This window comes from Pantherophis guttatus, chromosome 5 (assembly GCF_059756535.1).
Source record: "Pantherophis guttatus breed Tessera chromosome 5, ASM5975653v1, whole genome shotgun sequence".
NCBI lineage: Eukaryota > Metazoa > Chordata > Lepidosauria > Squamata > Colubridae > Pantherophis > Pantherophis guttatus.
The window spans coordinates 36,858,011-36,873,792 of record NC_142067.1 but is presented as its reverse complement, the minus strand read 5'-3'; the positions used below and the strand labels follow the sequence as shown (position 1 = coordinate 36,873,792).

At 44.0% G+C, this 15,782-nt stretch overlaps 1 protein-coding gene across 2 annotated transcripts in view; it reads right to left on the bottom strand.

The window, feature by feature from the left end:
* Positions 1-15,782, bottom strand: part of NECTIN3 (nectin cell adhesion molecule 3) — a 64,703-nt gene that overhangs the window by 34,997 nt on the left and 13,924 nt on the right. For both annotated transcript variants that reach the window (XM_034413223.2, XM_034413213.2), the window contains exon 2: positions 4,373-4,711. In XM_034413223.2, coding sequence (XP_034269114.1) covers positions 4,373-4,711 — 339 coding nt within the window. The remainder of the gene's footprint in view (positions 1-4,372; positions 4,712-15,782) is intronic.

The following is a 15,782-nucleotide window of genomic DNA, read 5'->3' as shown; positions in this document are numbered from 1 at the left end:
CTGTCTAGGAAAGTAGGGCCTCTGAGGGCAGGGAAATCCTGATCCGGTGTCTGTAGTTCAAAAGGAGGGGTGACAAAAATAAGGCGAGGGGTGGTAATCAGTTCACCTGGAGAAGGATGGCAGGATTTTCCTCTTGTCTCGACTCCACCAGGATGGAGTCCATGGACTCCCCGAATAATTTGTCCCCTTTAAAGGGGGCAGAGGCTAGCTTCCATTTGTGCTTAGTGTCCGCCTGCCAGTGCCAAAGCCAAAGTAGGCGGTGGATTGCCAGAGATGATGTGATGGCCCTGAAAGAAAACCTTGCGGCATTAAGAGTGGCATCTGCAGAAAATTCCACTGCCGCTACAAGCTTATTGATATCCTGGTGAGCCCTTAGGTCCTCAGTGGGTCCTTTGGCAGATGCAGGTCCTTTCCTGCCAAAGCCAGAGCAGGGATGACGTATTAAAGAAAGATGTGGCCGTAGATGCCTCGACAGCCCAGGCAGCCATCTGATGAGCCTTCTGAAGCGTCTGCTCTGCCCTCTTGTCTTCAGGGCATCCTCTGGTTCATTAAGCATGACAGGAGGATGCCAAGGCTGCCACCGAGCACCCACTATTGGTACCTGGAGTGTCATGGCGAGCTCCGGGGCCATTTGTAGAACCTCTTATCGGTAGTACTCAGGCTGGGACCTGCTGCAGGTGAGGCCCATTGCCTTTGGACCACATCCAAAAACAACTATGGGGAGGGAATCACCTCGGCCTCTGTGGTTGGTTCTGAAAAGAGGGATTCCATGGGATTCACCAATTCTAAGGCCATATTTGGGGCCGCTGGGTCTGTGTCCAAGCGGGCTGTATTCTTGGCCTTGAATAGGAGGGACTTGAATAATGAAGGGCGAAAGAGCCCTGTGAAGGCCAAGTGGTCTGGCGATAAGCCCTTGTCTTCAGAAAGCTCAAGTCTTTCTGAGCTTCCTCCTGAGGTGAGAGGCTAAAGGAGGCTTCGGATTGTTGTTCTGGGGGGTCCGGGAGCCAGGGAGTCCATTCACACCTTTAGTGGAATCTCTTGGGCTTGCCTGACAGCTGTGCACTCCCTCAGCTTCTAGTGGGGTCGAGCTTTGCTCTTCACATCAAGCCGGACAACGAGGAGTGGCAGAAACTCCAGCCCCTTTACCGAGCGTCTGGGGTAGCGGCATTGAGCAGTGCTTGTTCACGCAAGCCCAAACCTGTCACTCCGACACGCCAAATCCACGGCCTTCAGTGGGGTCCAGCTGACATTCTTCCCGCTGGAAACAAGTCCGGTGGCTCCACTGGCCAAGACTGAGAGCCAGCCAGCAGAATGGACTCCTTCCAATTGGTCTCCTGTCTTGCTGAGAAGAATCCAGGAATTAATTGTTTGATTAAGCTAAGACCAAATTTTTATTTTTATTTATTTTTATTTATTTGTCAAGAACGTATTAGGCAATTTATATAATTATAAGCATGAATTGAATACATAAAATAGATACAATTAAAGGGAACATTAGGACAGGGACGGTAGGCACGCTGATGCTCTTATGCATGCCCCTTACAGACCTCTTAGGAATGGGGTGAGGTCAACAGTAGATAGTCTTAAGTTAAAATTTTGGGGGTTTGGGAATGAAACCAGAGAATCAGGTAGTGTATTCCAGGCATTGACTACTCTGTTGCTGAAGTCATTATTTTCTGCAATCGAATTTGGAGCGATTCACTTTAAGTTTGTATCTATTGTGTGCTCGTGTATTGTTTTGGTTGAAGCTGAAGTAGTCATTGACAGGTAGGACATTGTAGCAGATAATTTTATGAGCTACGCTTAGGTCATACCGAAGATGGCGTAGTTTTAAGTTTTCTGGGCCCAGAATTTCAAGTCTGGTAGCATAAGTATTTTGTTGCGAGCAGAAGAGTGGAGAACTCTTCTTGTGAAATATTTCTGGACACATTCAATTGTATTAATGTCTGATATGCAGTGCGGGTTCCAAACAGATGAGCTGTATTCGAGAACTGGTCTAGCAAATGTTTTGCATGCTCTGGTTAGTAGTGTGATATTACCAGAGAAGAAGCTACGCAAGATTAGGTTTACAACTCTTAATGCCTTTTTGGCAATGTTGTTACAGTGGGCTTTGGTACTTAGATCATTAGATATGAGTACTCCAAGGTCCTTAACAGAGTGAGGATAGTCTACAAGGTCGTATCCACACAGCTTGTTTTTTGTGTTCTGATTCTTTTTGCCAATGTGTAAGACAGAGCATTTGTTGGTTGAGATCTGGAGTTGCCAATTGTTTTGACCATTCTGACACAAAGTCAAGGTCTTTTTGAAGGATAGCAGCATTGTCGGTGGTGTTAAATATTTTTACATCATTGGCAAAGAGAACACAGTTGCTTATAATATGATCGCAAAGGTTGTTTACGTATAGTATGAACACATAAAACACATCTGTCCAAGTGATGAGACTGAGTCAAAAGCTGGGGACTGTTGGCAATGGAGATGTGTCCTCACAGCTCTGACAGACTCAGTCCATTCAGCTATGAGACAAGACAAGCCATTCCTCGATTCTCTCGTCAGCACACTGGAGAAAAGCCAATTTCACATGAAGGCTAAAATTACTTTTATTGAGGTTGGCTATGACAACAAAATCTTGCTATCTTGTGCTATTCTTCCCTTCCTTCTTATATCCCAGTGAATTAAGATAGGCATTAGTCTAAACTGTTTCTAAAATTTCAGTGTTCTGGATTTAAAAAAATGTTTCAGACCTTTTGCCTTAAGTAATAGTTCCTGCATATCTCCATCAATAATCTCTGCATTTTTTACTCTCTACATCAATATAGCCACCTTTTTGGAGGGATATTATTAACAAAGGCATATATGATATTAGACAGTTATATATATATTACTTAATAGAAATGCTACATATACAGTAAATAAACAAAATATTTACATGAGGAAAAAAGATACTACCCTCTTAAAAATATATAAATCTAAAACACACCACATGATGTGATATGATTATCAGATTTGATAAACAGAATAGTTACGGTTGCTTTTTCTTCAGAATTTCTACTTCTACCAAACACTAATCTTGCCCTTAATTGAAACTTTGATCACCACATAATGCTAGCCAATCTCAATTTTTTTTTTTAAACTTAACATAGTTTTGTCTCAACTTTGGGGAATCATCAATAAAAATTATCCAGAACTATTTCAAACTGTCTTTCAAATTATTTGAGATTCAAGACGATTTCAGCTACCATATTAAAGAATACTGGAAGCCTAAAGACTTTTTCTGTTTGTTTGCTTTGATGGTTGATACTATAATTTACAAATCTCAGATAAAATGATGAGAATACAGGTAGTCCTCATTTAACGACAACTGGGGCTGCATTTCATTTGTTAAGTGAAGTAATCACTAAGTAAAACCACAGCTGTGCTTATGACCTTCAGGCTTCTGAAGGTCATAAGCATGAAGACTGATCACAAAGTTACTTTTTCATCACCTTAGTAACTGAGAATGGTCACTGTATGAGGCAGTCACCGGACAAAGAGTACCAGTACATTTCTTCATCCAAAAGGCAATGACATTTAACAAGAAAATAATTTAGGATTTTTTTCCACCTAGGGCTTTATTTTCTTTTACTGACTTTATCTAGGAGTTCACAGATCTAGTTGTGTCCTCACTACGCCCCCCAGCATTAGCACAGAGACAGACATAGCAAAAACACTCATTTATTACAAAAAACTATACCTTCATGAACAAACCAATTCATATATGGCATATTTCCTAGAGGAAGAAGTATATTGATATTTGAAAGATGGGTTGAAAAATTACTGCATATATGTTATCTCCTCTTCAAAAAAAACCCCAGAAGGTTGAAAAATTATAGTCACATCCACCCAAAGGAGGACCCTTGCCACATTTTTCTTTTCATATTTCCAAAAAAATTGTAACTGTTGGCAATTCTCTTAAATGAAAAAATAAATCAGAGGCCTCCTTCTCCAGATACAGTACATATTAATCATTCTGCTCATTCACTAAAAGATCCAAATTGTGTGATGAACTGAAGACTCCTGCTGAAGTAATTATTTCCAAATATCCCTGCCCTGTCATCTATGCCCCTGAATATCTGCTTTGGAAGGGATATATATTTGAATCTGCAAAAATTGTTCTACACTTTTCCTTCAGGGTATCTCCACTGAATCTCTATTACATGTAAATCAAATTTACAAATATAATAAGTTTTGGCTTTTGTTCACGGTAATGTTTTGTTTTAAATTTTGCTAATGAATAAATGTTATTGATTGATTCACGGTAAGATTGTCAATTTTAATTTTGGCTTTCAAACATTTTGGATAAAAGAGTTATAAAATAAATATAAAATAGACTTACCCAATACAGCTACAATTGTTGATGATTGGTAATTTCCTAGAGGGAATGTAGCTGCTTTGCATACATATTCACCAGAATCAGAAAAGGTAACATTAATTAAGATGATAGATGAATCAGTTAGTGAGGTGTTTTTCAATAATACTCTTCCTTCATATTCTCCTTGAACAAAAAATCCATAGTCAGGATGATGAACTGCAATATTTTGAATAGTTTTCCCGTGTATCTTTTCCCACGTAATCTGTGTTAATGTTTCGTTGATATCAATTATGCACTTCAAAGTAACATTCTTTCCCCAAACCGCTTTCACATGTGGATCAACTCTTGGTCCAGCTAAGGCACCTAAAAAAAGAGGAGGAAAATAGGACAAAGTATTAGTTAAGTTATATGTTCCACAAGTATTTGTGTAGGATAATTTGTCTTAATTGGTAATCCCTGTTTCAGTCTTATGTGCCAATTTGCTTAAATACTAGATGTATTAAATCTTTTTCTTCCTTCCCTGCCTGGTGCCCAAAAGGTTGGGAACCGCTGCCTGATGGTATCTTAAATTGTGTCCAGTAGATAACTGGTACCTAAAGCTGATCTTTTCGTATTATGTGATTGAAATGTATATGATTTATGGCACAGAAAATCTCTGTAATGTCCAAAAGAACCAGTAAGGTTGCATTTCATCAGTCTAGTTTCTGCCAGGTTATCAACTCAAATGAGCACATCAGTCTTAGATGTATCTAGAAATTTTAAATGAACTGAATCTATACGATTGGTTTAATGTTTGTTGTTTGATGCAAATGTTTGTGAGGTGCATGTTATGGTTGCTTGTTACTGTTGATGAAGTCCAGATTGTCTATGTTGTTTTATGTTTTTAATTGTTTTTCCTGGGGAAAAGCAGTTGGTGAGGGGAGAATTTGATAGGCCAATTAGATAAAAATATACCTGAAATTGTTAAACTACCAACATTGATCTTACATAGGAATGGAGTATCTGAGATTGGCATGGCCTATAAGATTTCTAAAAGACTTTTCAATAAAGGCTTTAAATTGCACTCTAGCTTCCTTGCCACCTGCTCCTGCCTCTACAGCTCATTTTGTCAGGATTCTAGTTAGGACTCCCCCCTCCCAGCCACCCCCTGAACTTGTACTTTGGTAATCTGCTTGCAATCTTAAAAGATTAAACTCTTTCTTTATAAAGTCTCATTTGTACCTTGACAGCAACATAATTTATTATTAGTGTAACTTGCCTGCTTAATGCCTGTTAAAGGAAGCTGAACTTAATTTATCTCTTAGATTAAAGTGGATATTCTACCATAAAAAGGGCAACACGTGGTAGGAGACTTTCAAATGTCTGTAAGTGAATTTAATTGTTATATTGCATGGACAGATTGCAAATTATTGAGCAAAATGTTACTCTAATCAAACACAAAAATGATTAATGTAGAAATTGAGATCAGATATATACCCCAAAAAGAGATCCAATGGCTTAGGGGTCGAGATGTGGTTTGCAAAAATATCACTAAAATATCATTAATGGCATCAGGAGTGATTGAGTTTGTGTACATTGGAAATTCAGTCAAACCATGACATATTCCTTACACTTAAGCAGAATTAATAATAAAGTTCAGGTAGCCTTCACTTAGTGACTGCCTCAGACAGCGACTATTCAGTTACAACTGTGCTGAAAAAGTACTGTATTTTTTGGAGTATAAGACACACCTTTTCCCCCCCTAAAAGGGGGTGAAAATTTAGGTGCATCTTATACACCGAAAGTAGCCCCGCCCACCCACTGGCCCCCACCCTTTGGCCTCTGCCTCGCAGCAGTTACCTCCTTGTAAGCAAACAGCAAGAAAAAACAGCTTCTTTCAGCTTCAGCACAGGCTAATTAGCACAAGTTGATTGGATAGGCCTCCCGACGCAGCTGATTTGCTCTCAGCTGTTTTGCACAGGGCTCTGCTGCTTGCTGCAAAGAGGTAAATTGCTGGAGCAGATTTTTTTCCCCTTGTGCTAATCAAGCTATGCTGAAAACAAAAATGAAAGTAAAGCAGGCTGTTTGCTGTAAGGAGGCAAAATGGTTCAGAGGCAGAGGGAGATTTCTTTTTCTTCTTTTCCTCACCAGAAAAGGTAGGTGCGTCTTATACTCCAGTGCGTCTTATACTCCGAAAAATACAGTAACTTTGCAACCATGTTCATAGCATCTCTGTCATGTGTTGCCAAGGCAGACAATACATTTTTTCCTGTGTAAAACTGGGAATGTAATCGTATGATTTTTCACTTAATGATCACTTAATGATTTGCTACGGTAGTTCCAACAATTGCTACATGAGAACTTACCTGTACATTTAGTAAACTATCATGGTATACAAAGTCTATTGGTTAGATCATTATTTAATTTTTTTAGTCTCTCAGAACCTTTCTCACTTTTAAAAATTATGCAGGACCTCAAAAGAGCTTTTGTTTGTATAGGCTATATGTATCGAATTTACTATATTAAAAACTAAAGTTTACATATTTGCTACAGTTACTTCTTTGCATGATTGTTTGATGGCATTTTAATATATTATTTTTCTAACAGGATGATAAATAATTTTGAATTTTGTGGACCCTTGAGAGGGTATTGGGCCCACAGTCCTAGGACTATAATTTAATAAATACTGATTTTAAAAAATTTAACTAGTCCTCTAAGTTTGCAGAGATTTATGATGGTTATCAGTTAAGGCTAACCAGAGAGTGATTTCTCCACTAGTTCCTTTATCTTCATTCATCAGCTCCAAAAGCACAAAATACTAAATCTAGCATGGTTCTTATTGCAGGTATGAATCAGATAACTTTTGTACTAGAACAGTTATCATGACAGACAAGAAATCCTGAACCACTTTTGATTAATCAACTTCAATGAAATATAGTTTTCAAATACATCCTTACAAAGAGCAGACATATAATGTATGTGTTATTATCTACTGCAATGAACATATCAGCAAAACTAGCTTCAGAAACTTAATTCCAGAAATAGTTATATTGACTGTAAGCATTTCTACAGGTACCATAGTCCTCAAATTATGACCATTTGTTTAGGGACTGATCAAAGTTACAACAGCCTGAAAAAAAGTGACCTTGCACTTACCACCTCAGCAGTGTCCTTGTGGTCAGATTATCAAAATTCAGGTGCTTGGCAACTATTTATGATGGCTGCCATGTCCTAGGATCACGTTAGCCATTTGTGACCTTCCTAGAGTATTTCTAAAAGCAAAATCAACGGGACAAGCCAGATTCACTTAATAATCAGACCAAAAAAGGTTATAAAGTTAATCGTAACATTGCTTGGCAAAGAAAGTTCCAATCCCAATTATAGTCATAATTCAAGGATTACCTGTACCACATATGTATCCAAGTTTTTGTCAGCTCTATAAGGTAGATTGGACGTTGTCTTACCTGAACGTCCCTTTTCTGGGCGCCGCGTACACTATCCATGAATGGGTTAAATCCTTCAGCCTTTGGCAAACAACTGAGTGATATTTAAATTTTTTTCTCTCCTCCCTGGCTCTCAAGCCACGCCTCTGGTCCCATGATCCCCCAGTCTGAATGAAGGCGCAGCAGACAAAAAACAGAACCGTGAAAATTCAAACTCAACTTTATTAACTCCAACTTCCAGAACGAAATAAGGAATAAAGAACCTATCATCGCCTGAGTCACTAGGTAGGAAGCTAAATAAAGGGGGGGGTATGGATAGTGTACGCAGCACCCAGAAAAGGGACGTTCAGGTAAGACAACGTCCATTTTCCTGTGCGCTGCTCCTACTATCCATGAATGGGATATACCCAAGCTCAAACCCCACGGGCGGGAAGCTGACTGCCTCCAGAGTTCTCATCTGATAGCACTCTTTGAAGAACCCTGCGGCCAAACGAGGCCTCTGCTGAGCTGTACGCATCTATCTTGTAGTGGCGAATGAAAGGTGTGAGTGACGACCAGGTCGCTGCCCTGCAAATGTCTACTACCGACGCCTGTGTAGCCCAAGCTGCCATAGTGGCTGCACTGCGGGTAGAATGGGGTAGAATCTTGCCAGGAACCGGTCTGGAGTTCAGGTCGTACGCCATGGCGATGCAGACCTTAATCCATCTGCTGACGGTAGCGGCCAATATCTTTTGGCCCATGGAGGTCGGGTTGAAGGAAACCAGGAGTCCTTCTGTGCGGCGAAAGGGCACGGTCCGACGGATGTAGATGTGGAGTGCGTGATGAACGTCGAGGGAGTGCCACCTCTTTTCTCTAGGATCTCAAAGTGAAGGACAAAAGTCCGGCAGGATGAGCTCCTGGGCCCCGTGAAACCAAGAGTTCACTTTTGGTATGAAGGCAGGGTCCAGGCGCAGAGTCACCGTAGAGTCTCAGAAAATACAAAGATCCTTACGGATCGATAGTGCTGCTATTTCTGAAACCCTCCTAGCCGAGGTGATGGCTAGCAGGAAAGTCACCTTGAATGACAGGTATTTGAGAGGAGCTGAGTTCAAGGGCTTGAAGGGGGAGCCCGTAAGAGCCCACAAAACGACGGGTAAGTCCCATGAGGGATAGCGGTGCACCGTGGCGGGGCGCAAATTTGAGGCCCCACGTAGGAATCTCTTGATGAGTGGATGGTGCGATAGTGACTGATACGGTGCACGAGATGACTGTTGACAGCGCCGCCGTCTGCTGTCTTAAGGTGGTGGGGGCCAGGCCCTTATCTAGCCCCGACTGGAGAAACAGCAGAAAATCTCCTATTGCAGCTGATGGGGGGTCAACATGATGGGCACCCCAGCAACAAAACGCCTGCCAAGATGCCTCGTAAATGTGAGTCGTTGAGGGGCGCCTAGCTGCCTGGATGGTGGCAACGACCCTATCTGGAACGTTGTCCTTCTTCAGGATGACCCGCTCAAATGCCAGACGGCTAATTGCAGCCACTGGGGCTCTGGATGAGTGACCGCCCCTTGGCACAGCACGAGCCGCTGTGGAGGGATCACCCATGGCTGATCCACTGATAGGGCTATGAGGTCGGCATACCACGGCCTTCGGGGCCAGTTTGGATCCACCAGAAGGAGGTTGGCCTTCTCTGCTAGTAGCTTTCGGATGAGACGTGGCAGCAGTGGGATTGGTGGAAACACGTACAGAAGGCCGTTGGACCACTTGCAACGAAGAGCATTGTGGTCCTCCGCCTGGGGCGTTGGGTAGCGCAACACGAAGCGGGGGAGCTGAGCGTTGGTCGGAGTCGCAAAGAGATCCACCTCCGGGCTCCCGAAGCGCAAGGAGAGTTCTCGAAACAGGCAGGGGTGGAGCTGCCATTCCGGCTGATCTATCGTTTCTCGACTGAGCCAGTCCGCCTTGACGTTGGTCGACCCTGAGATGTGGTCTGCCTTGATCGATAGCAGGTGCCTCTCCGCCCAGCTGAACAGGGCCTCGGCCTCTAGCAGGACGGGATCTTGTGTCCCCCTCTCTGTTGACGTGCGCCTTGGCCGAGATGTTGTCCGTCAGGATCAATACGTGATGGCCCTGCACTGCAACTTGGAAGTGGCGTAGGGCCAGCCTGATTGCCCGGAGTTCCAGGAGATTGATGCTGCTGAGCTGTTCTCGTTGGGACCACTGGCCTTGTGCTACTAAGTTGTGAAGATGGGCTCCCCACCCTCGAAGGCTTGCATCGGTGGTGAGTACCAGTCTGTCTGGATCTAGAAAACTGGACCCTTTTAGTAGAGAGGGCGACATCCACCACCTGAGGGACCAGCACACCTGGGAGGTGAGGCGCACTTCTTGTCTTGAGTTGGCCCTTCCCGCTCGCTGGAAAGGGAGCAGGAACCATTGGAGTGACCTTGAGTGTCTGCGTGCCCACGGTACAATGCCGAAGCAGGAGACCATCTTCCCGAAAAGACATGACAGGTGAAGTAAGGGTACTCTCCTCCTTGTGAAGACCTGTTGCAACAGGGTTTGAATGCTCTGAACTCTGTCCGGCGTCCGGAATACCTGACCGCTGACTAAATCTATCACTGCCCCCAGATGGAGAAGCCTGGTGGAGGGCTGGAGCTGGCTCTTCTCGAAGTTTATCGTGAAGCCATGGTCTTGGAAGGCTTTTAGAACCAGTTCCATGTCTCTGACTGCCTGGTCGTGTGAAGACGAGAGGACCAGAATGTCGTCCAGGTAACAGAGCACCCGAATCGGGATGGCTCGGACTCTGGCTGCCACCACTGCTACCAGTTTGGTAAAGGTGTGGGGTGCCGAGGAGAGGCTGAATGGCATCGCGCAATACTGGTAGTGCCGGCCCACGTACTCGAACCTCAGGAACTGACGGTGGTCTGGTTGAATGGGCATGTGTAGGTAAGCTTTCCAAAGGTCGATCGACTGAAGGAGGTCGTCCTGTCTGACCCCCGCTAAGATCGACTTGAGGGAGTGCATTTTGAACCTGCGGTATTGGACCGACCGATTCAGGTGTTTTAGGTTCAAGATGCCTCTCCAACCCCCGGAGTTCTTGGGTACCAGAAAGAGGGTTGAATAGAACCCTGAACCCTGCTGGTTTGGAGGAACTAGTTCTATGGCCCTGACTTCCAGGAGGTGAGAGATCTCCTGTAGCATTAGGCCTTGGAGCTCCATAGACCGTGGTATTGGACAGCTCACAAAGCGATGGGGGGGCTGACCGGAGAATTCGATGGATAAACCTGAAGAAATCGTGCGCCGTACCCACGAGTCTGAAGTTGACCGGGCCCATTGTTGGTGGAAGAGGATAAGCCTTCCCCCTATGGGGCCCGGGGTCCTGGAGTCACTTCCCCCTTCTGGTGGTCTTGAAGCCAGACCCCAAGAAGTTGCGCTTGGGCTGTTGGTTTTGTCCTCGGTCTCGGAACTGCTGTCTGTCTTGAAATCTGTCGCCTCCTTGATATTAGGGGCGGTGAGAAGAGGACCCCCTGGGCCCAGAGCTGGAACGAAAGGGCTGCTGAAGGGGGTAAGGTGAGTATCTGCGTTCCTGGCACCGGTAAGTTGACAGGAGGATCTTCCTCTTGTCCTTCCCCTCGACCAGCATGGGTTCCAGTGCTGCACCGAACAGGTCTGGTGCTTTGTACGGGGTGGCTGCCAGTTTCCACTTGGCCTTGAGGTCGGCTTTCCAGGGCCGTAGCCAGAAAAGCCTCCTAGCCGTAACGGATGAAGCCAGGGCTCTCGAGGAAAACTTTGCAGTGTTTAAGGAGCCATCAGCTGTGTATTCTGTGGCAGCTATTATCTTGTTTATGTCCTGCTGCAGCCTGGTGTCCTCTGGAGGCAGCCTCTCCTGCAGCTGTTGGAGCCAGATGAGAGATGCTCTGGTAAAGAAGGACGTTACCATCACTGCTCTGATTGCCCAGGCCACCGCCTGATGTGCTTTGCGGAAGGCCCCCTCTGTCCTCTTTTCCTCCGCTTTGAGACCGTCCAATGGATTGGTGGAAATCATGGAATTAGAGGATAGGGTTGCCACTGGCTGGTCTACTGATGGAAGAGTCAGTAGGTCCTCTAACTCAGGTGCTGGGCAGTAGAGCTTCCTGTCGAGGCTGCTGGGTGTGGCTGAGCGCTGTAGTGGCGCCTCGTGCCAAGCAGAAACACCCGAAAGAAAAACTATTCAAAAATAACAAAAAAACCTAGGAGCTCTAGAAAGGGAGAAGGAAAATTTACTTTAAAAGAAAAAAGGGAGAGAAATTCACCACAGCAAGTCGCTATACCTTTAAAACTGGAGCTCCAAAAATCACTTCAGCGTTTGCCAGCAACTGAGTGAAGATGGGGGATCATGGGACCAGAGGTGTGGCTTGGGAGCCAGGGAGGAGAGAAAAAAAATTAAGTATCATTGAGTTGTTTGCCAAAGGCTGAAGGATTTAACCCATTCATGGATAGTGGGAGCAGCGCACAGGAAAACAGACTAAGAAACCAATGCTATAGTAGGACAGGACTTCTATTTTAACAGCTATGATAATATAATCCTGCAAGTCTGAATGTGCTTCCTCTCTCCCTCCATTACTTTATCTTAGTGTGAACCAGAGAGAACTCTATCGGAGATTTTTACTTGAACTGGTTTCTTGGAGTAGGTTCAAAATTTTTGTCTGTTGCTTTGGTAGCTGCTATTCCTCTTGTCCTTCTTGGCTATTTCTTATACACGCTACGATTTTTATTATGGTAGCTGACATCTAATCCATTACTGTAACTAGATAACAGTTAAGAATTATGATAATGTCCACTGAGTGAAATTTAAATGAATTTGATGTCATTGGCATATTAGGGATACAAACCTACAAATCATTTCCATAACAGTTTGACACAGATGTTAAATTATGTGGGGGAAAGAAACCTCCTCCCTAAACAACAATGACTGAGATTTTCCTCTGTAGCTTTTCAAGGAACTGTCCTCCAGCCAAGCTAAGATGCCCCAAATTAAAATTGACTACTGCTGTCCCAAGTAGCCAAAAACCTGCCTCACTTTTCCAATACAGTTGTAACAAGATATTAATAGAGCAATGACTGATTCTTACAAATTCCCAAGAAGACTTGTCAAGAAATTATGTCTCTTAATTTCTGGAAGTTCTAGATATTACACGCACATACTCAGAGACAAAATTTTAGCAAACGCATACATACTTTGGACACAGATTCTAAAGATTAGTGTTGGAACTGAGGTAAAAGGTAATTAAAAAACTGAATAAAATTATTAAATATTTTCTTTTAGAATGAATAAAAAAGGCAGTTTGTAGCAAGGACATTGCTGATCATTTAAATTTAGTTGGATCTCCAGGGGGCATTGCTATTTTCAACATAGATGAAAAAAAACAAGTTTCTTTATTCTTATGGTCCCTCCTCCTCCTTTTTATATAGCTACAAAACTTTCCATAGTCTATATTTTAGTCCATTATACTGAGTGTTTGAACTGACTTTTCTTTTTTAAGATTTTCCAAGCCACAGAAGTTTGGAGAGCACAAACAAATAAACTGTAGGTTCATGTTCCATCTCTCATTACACACAGCTAGTGAAGGAGAGGAGGAGCAATGGAGAGGAAATTAGTTTAACATAAAAACTAAGGAATACTTTGGATGGTAAATCTGAGAGTAATATAAGTTGGTAGCCAACTGAAGGTTTGGAAAAAGGACTTACATTGGAGTTAACTAATTTAATTAAGCAAGATAGTAGCAAGTTAAGATGATACTACCTTTGGTCTCTGCTTTAATTTGTTTAAATTAAATGTTTATAAGTACTGTGAAATAAAACATAGTATAGGTCTGTGATTGCGAACCTCTGGCACATGTGGAACCTCCGTTGCCGCAGTTCAGCTCCACTGCGTATGCGTGTGCGCCTCCTATCAGCCAGCTGGTCTTTGGGTCTCTGCTGTGCACGCGCAGGGCGCCTGCAGGGGATGTATGTGCATGCGTGGAGGGCAGGGCGCATGCACATGCATGCAGGGGATGCAGGGGGGTGGAGAATGCAGGAGGGCCCGCACACACATGCATGGGGGCAGGGCACATGCAGAGGGGCGTGTGCGCATGCATGGGGGCAGGGCGCATGCGTGGGGGCCGCACATGCATTGCATTTTGGAGGTTTGGGTGCACACGCTTTGGGCACTTGGTCCGGAAAAGGTTAGCCATCACTGGTATAGGTAGTTCTTGACTGTCCTGTTTAATGACCAAAGTTACAATGACATTGAAAAATTAACTTAACTAGTTCTTGCATTTACATTGGGCACTGACTGTATACCATTGCAAATGAAGGAAACTAAAGTTGAATGTATTTTTTTTAAAAGAAAAATGTGTCTGCACAATCAATCATAGAACTGAGCTCAGCAGTGAAGCCATAGAAACTGGTTTCAAGTGACCTAGACTACTTCTCTTGGTTTTGCACCATACCATAGCTATACATCTTGGTTCTCCAGGCACTTCTTGCCTTTATTCAAAATTTAGTTTACAACCTAGGTAGATATACTTCTTTATTGCAGACAAGAATAAAACTATATACACAAAGATCATTTCCATAAAGTATTACTCAGAAGTTAAAAGCTTTTATATAAGTCTGCATTCAAACTTGAGACTACCATGTTTCCCTGAAACTAGGACATGTCTGGATAATAAACCCAATTGGGCTTTCGAGCGCATGCGCTGAAATAAGCCCTTCCCCAATACTTAGATGCATACGCAGCTGCCAAACAACACGATGTGAGGAGGTGACACTGGAGAGGGGGGAAAGGGAGAGGAAACATCAGAACCGCTGCTGCTTCAGATCAGCAGGCCAGTGAGCCGGACGCACCACTGCCACTCGGGAAAAGAAGAGAGAGAGGATGTGCTGCGAGAGCACCCATTTCTCACATTCTCTTCCCAGGCGGTAGCAGTGTGTTCAGCTCCCCCAAACTGGATTGCCGATCTCGGCTGGCGAGGGGGAGGGGCAGACAGGGAGGGGGAAAAGCGAGAATTCTGCTGCTTGCACAAAACCCAGATCTCCTGTTTGCCCTGCAGGCTCTTCAAGAGGAAGGCAATCGAGCCAGTCCATGGCCTTTGCAATCCAAGCCAGCCCCACCGGGCATCCCTAATTGCCTCCATAATGTGCTTCGCGCCACCCACATGAAAAAAGACACGGCTTTAAAAAGCCCACCATGGATGCTCACGGAGAAGACAGAGACCAGGCTGCGCCGTCCAGCATCCAACAGCACAGTCCACAGAAAGGAGGCAGCAGTGTCAGCGGAGGGGATGGTGAAGCCGTGTGCGATGTCAGGAAGTTCTGGTTGGGAGTTAGTTCTGCCTGACAGCCCTGACCTCCCTTCTTGCTCCCGGCCTTACTTGCCGTGCTGAATGAAGAGGAAACTCGAAGGTGACAACTAAGGCTAGGGTGGGAAAGCAACAAAAAAGCTGCCACGATTGCTAGAGGCAGTGGCCTGAGCAGCACCAGCAGAGCAGCTGGTTGGCGCTCCAGCACCAATCCCCCTGCCAGGGGCCACGGTTTTGAGGCTTTGCACCTCAAAAATAATAAGACCTAATAATAAGGCCAAGGCCATATTTTGGGGCTCAAAAGAAAATAAGACCCTGTCTTATTTTCAGGGAAACACAGTAAATGTCTTCCATTTTGCAAATTGAATGGTTATGTGGCTTCTTCCTTGATAGCCTTCAAAACCACCTGGTATATCTTGATATGTGAATGTCTATTGGTTTCTGCTTCATCAGCTACGGTACTTACAACTCCTCGGTTTCTCAAAGCACTCTGCTCCTCAGAATTCAAGTAGACCTGGTAATGGGCAGAACTTGGCTCAGTAAATTTGTCCGCAAAAAAAGTCCTCAGGTATGATTTCTATACTTGCTGTTTGAAGCATCACAATTATCTCTGTCTTGCCACGTTGCACACTGTTTGTTACCTCTTGGTAATGAAGTTGCTTAAGCAAGAGGTAGTTGAAATAATACTCTACAGAATTAAGTGTTGTGGAAGTT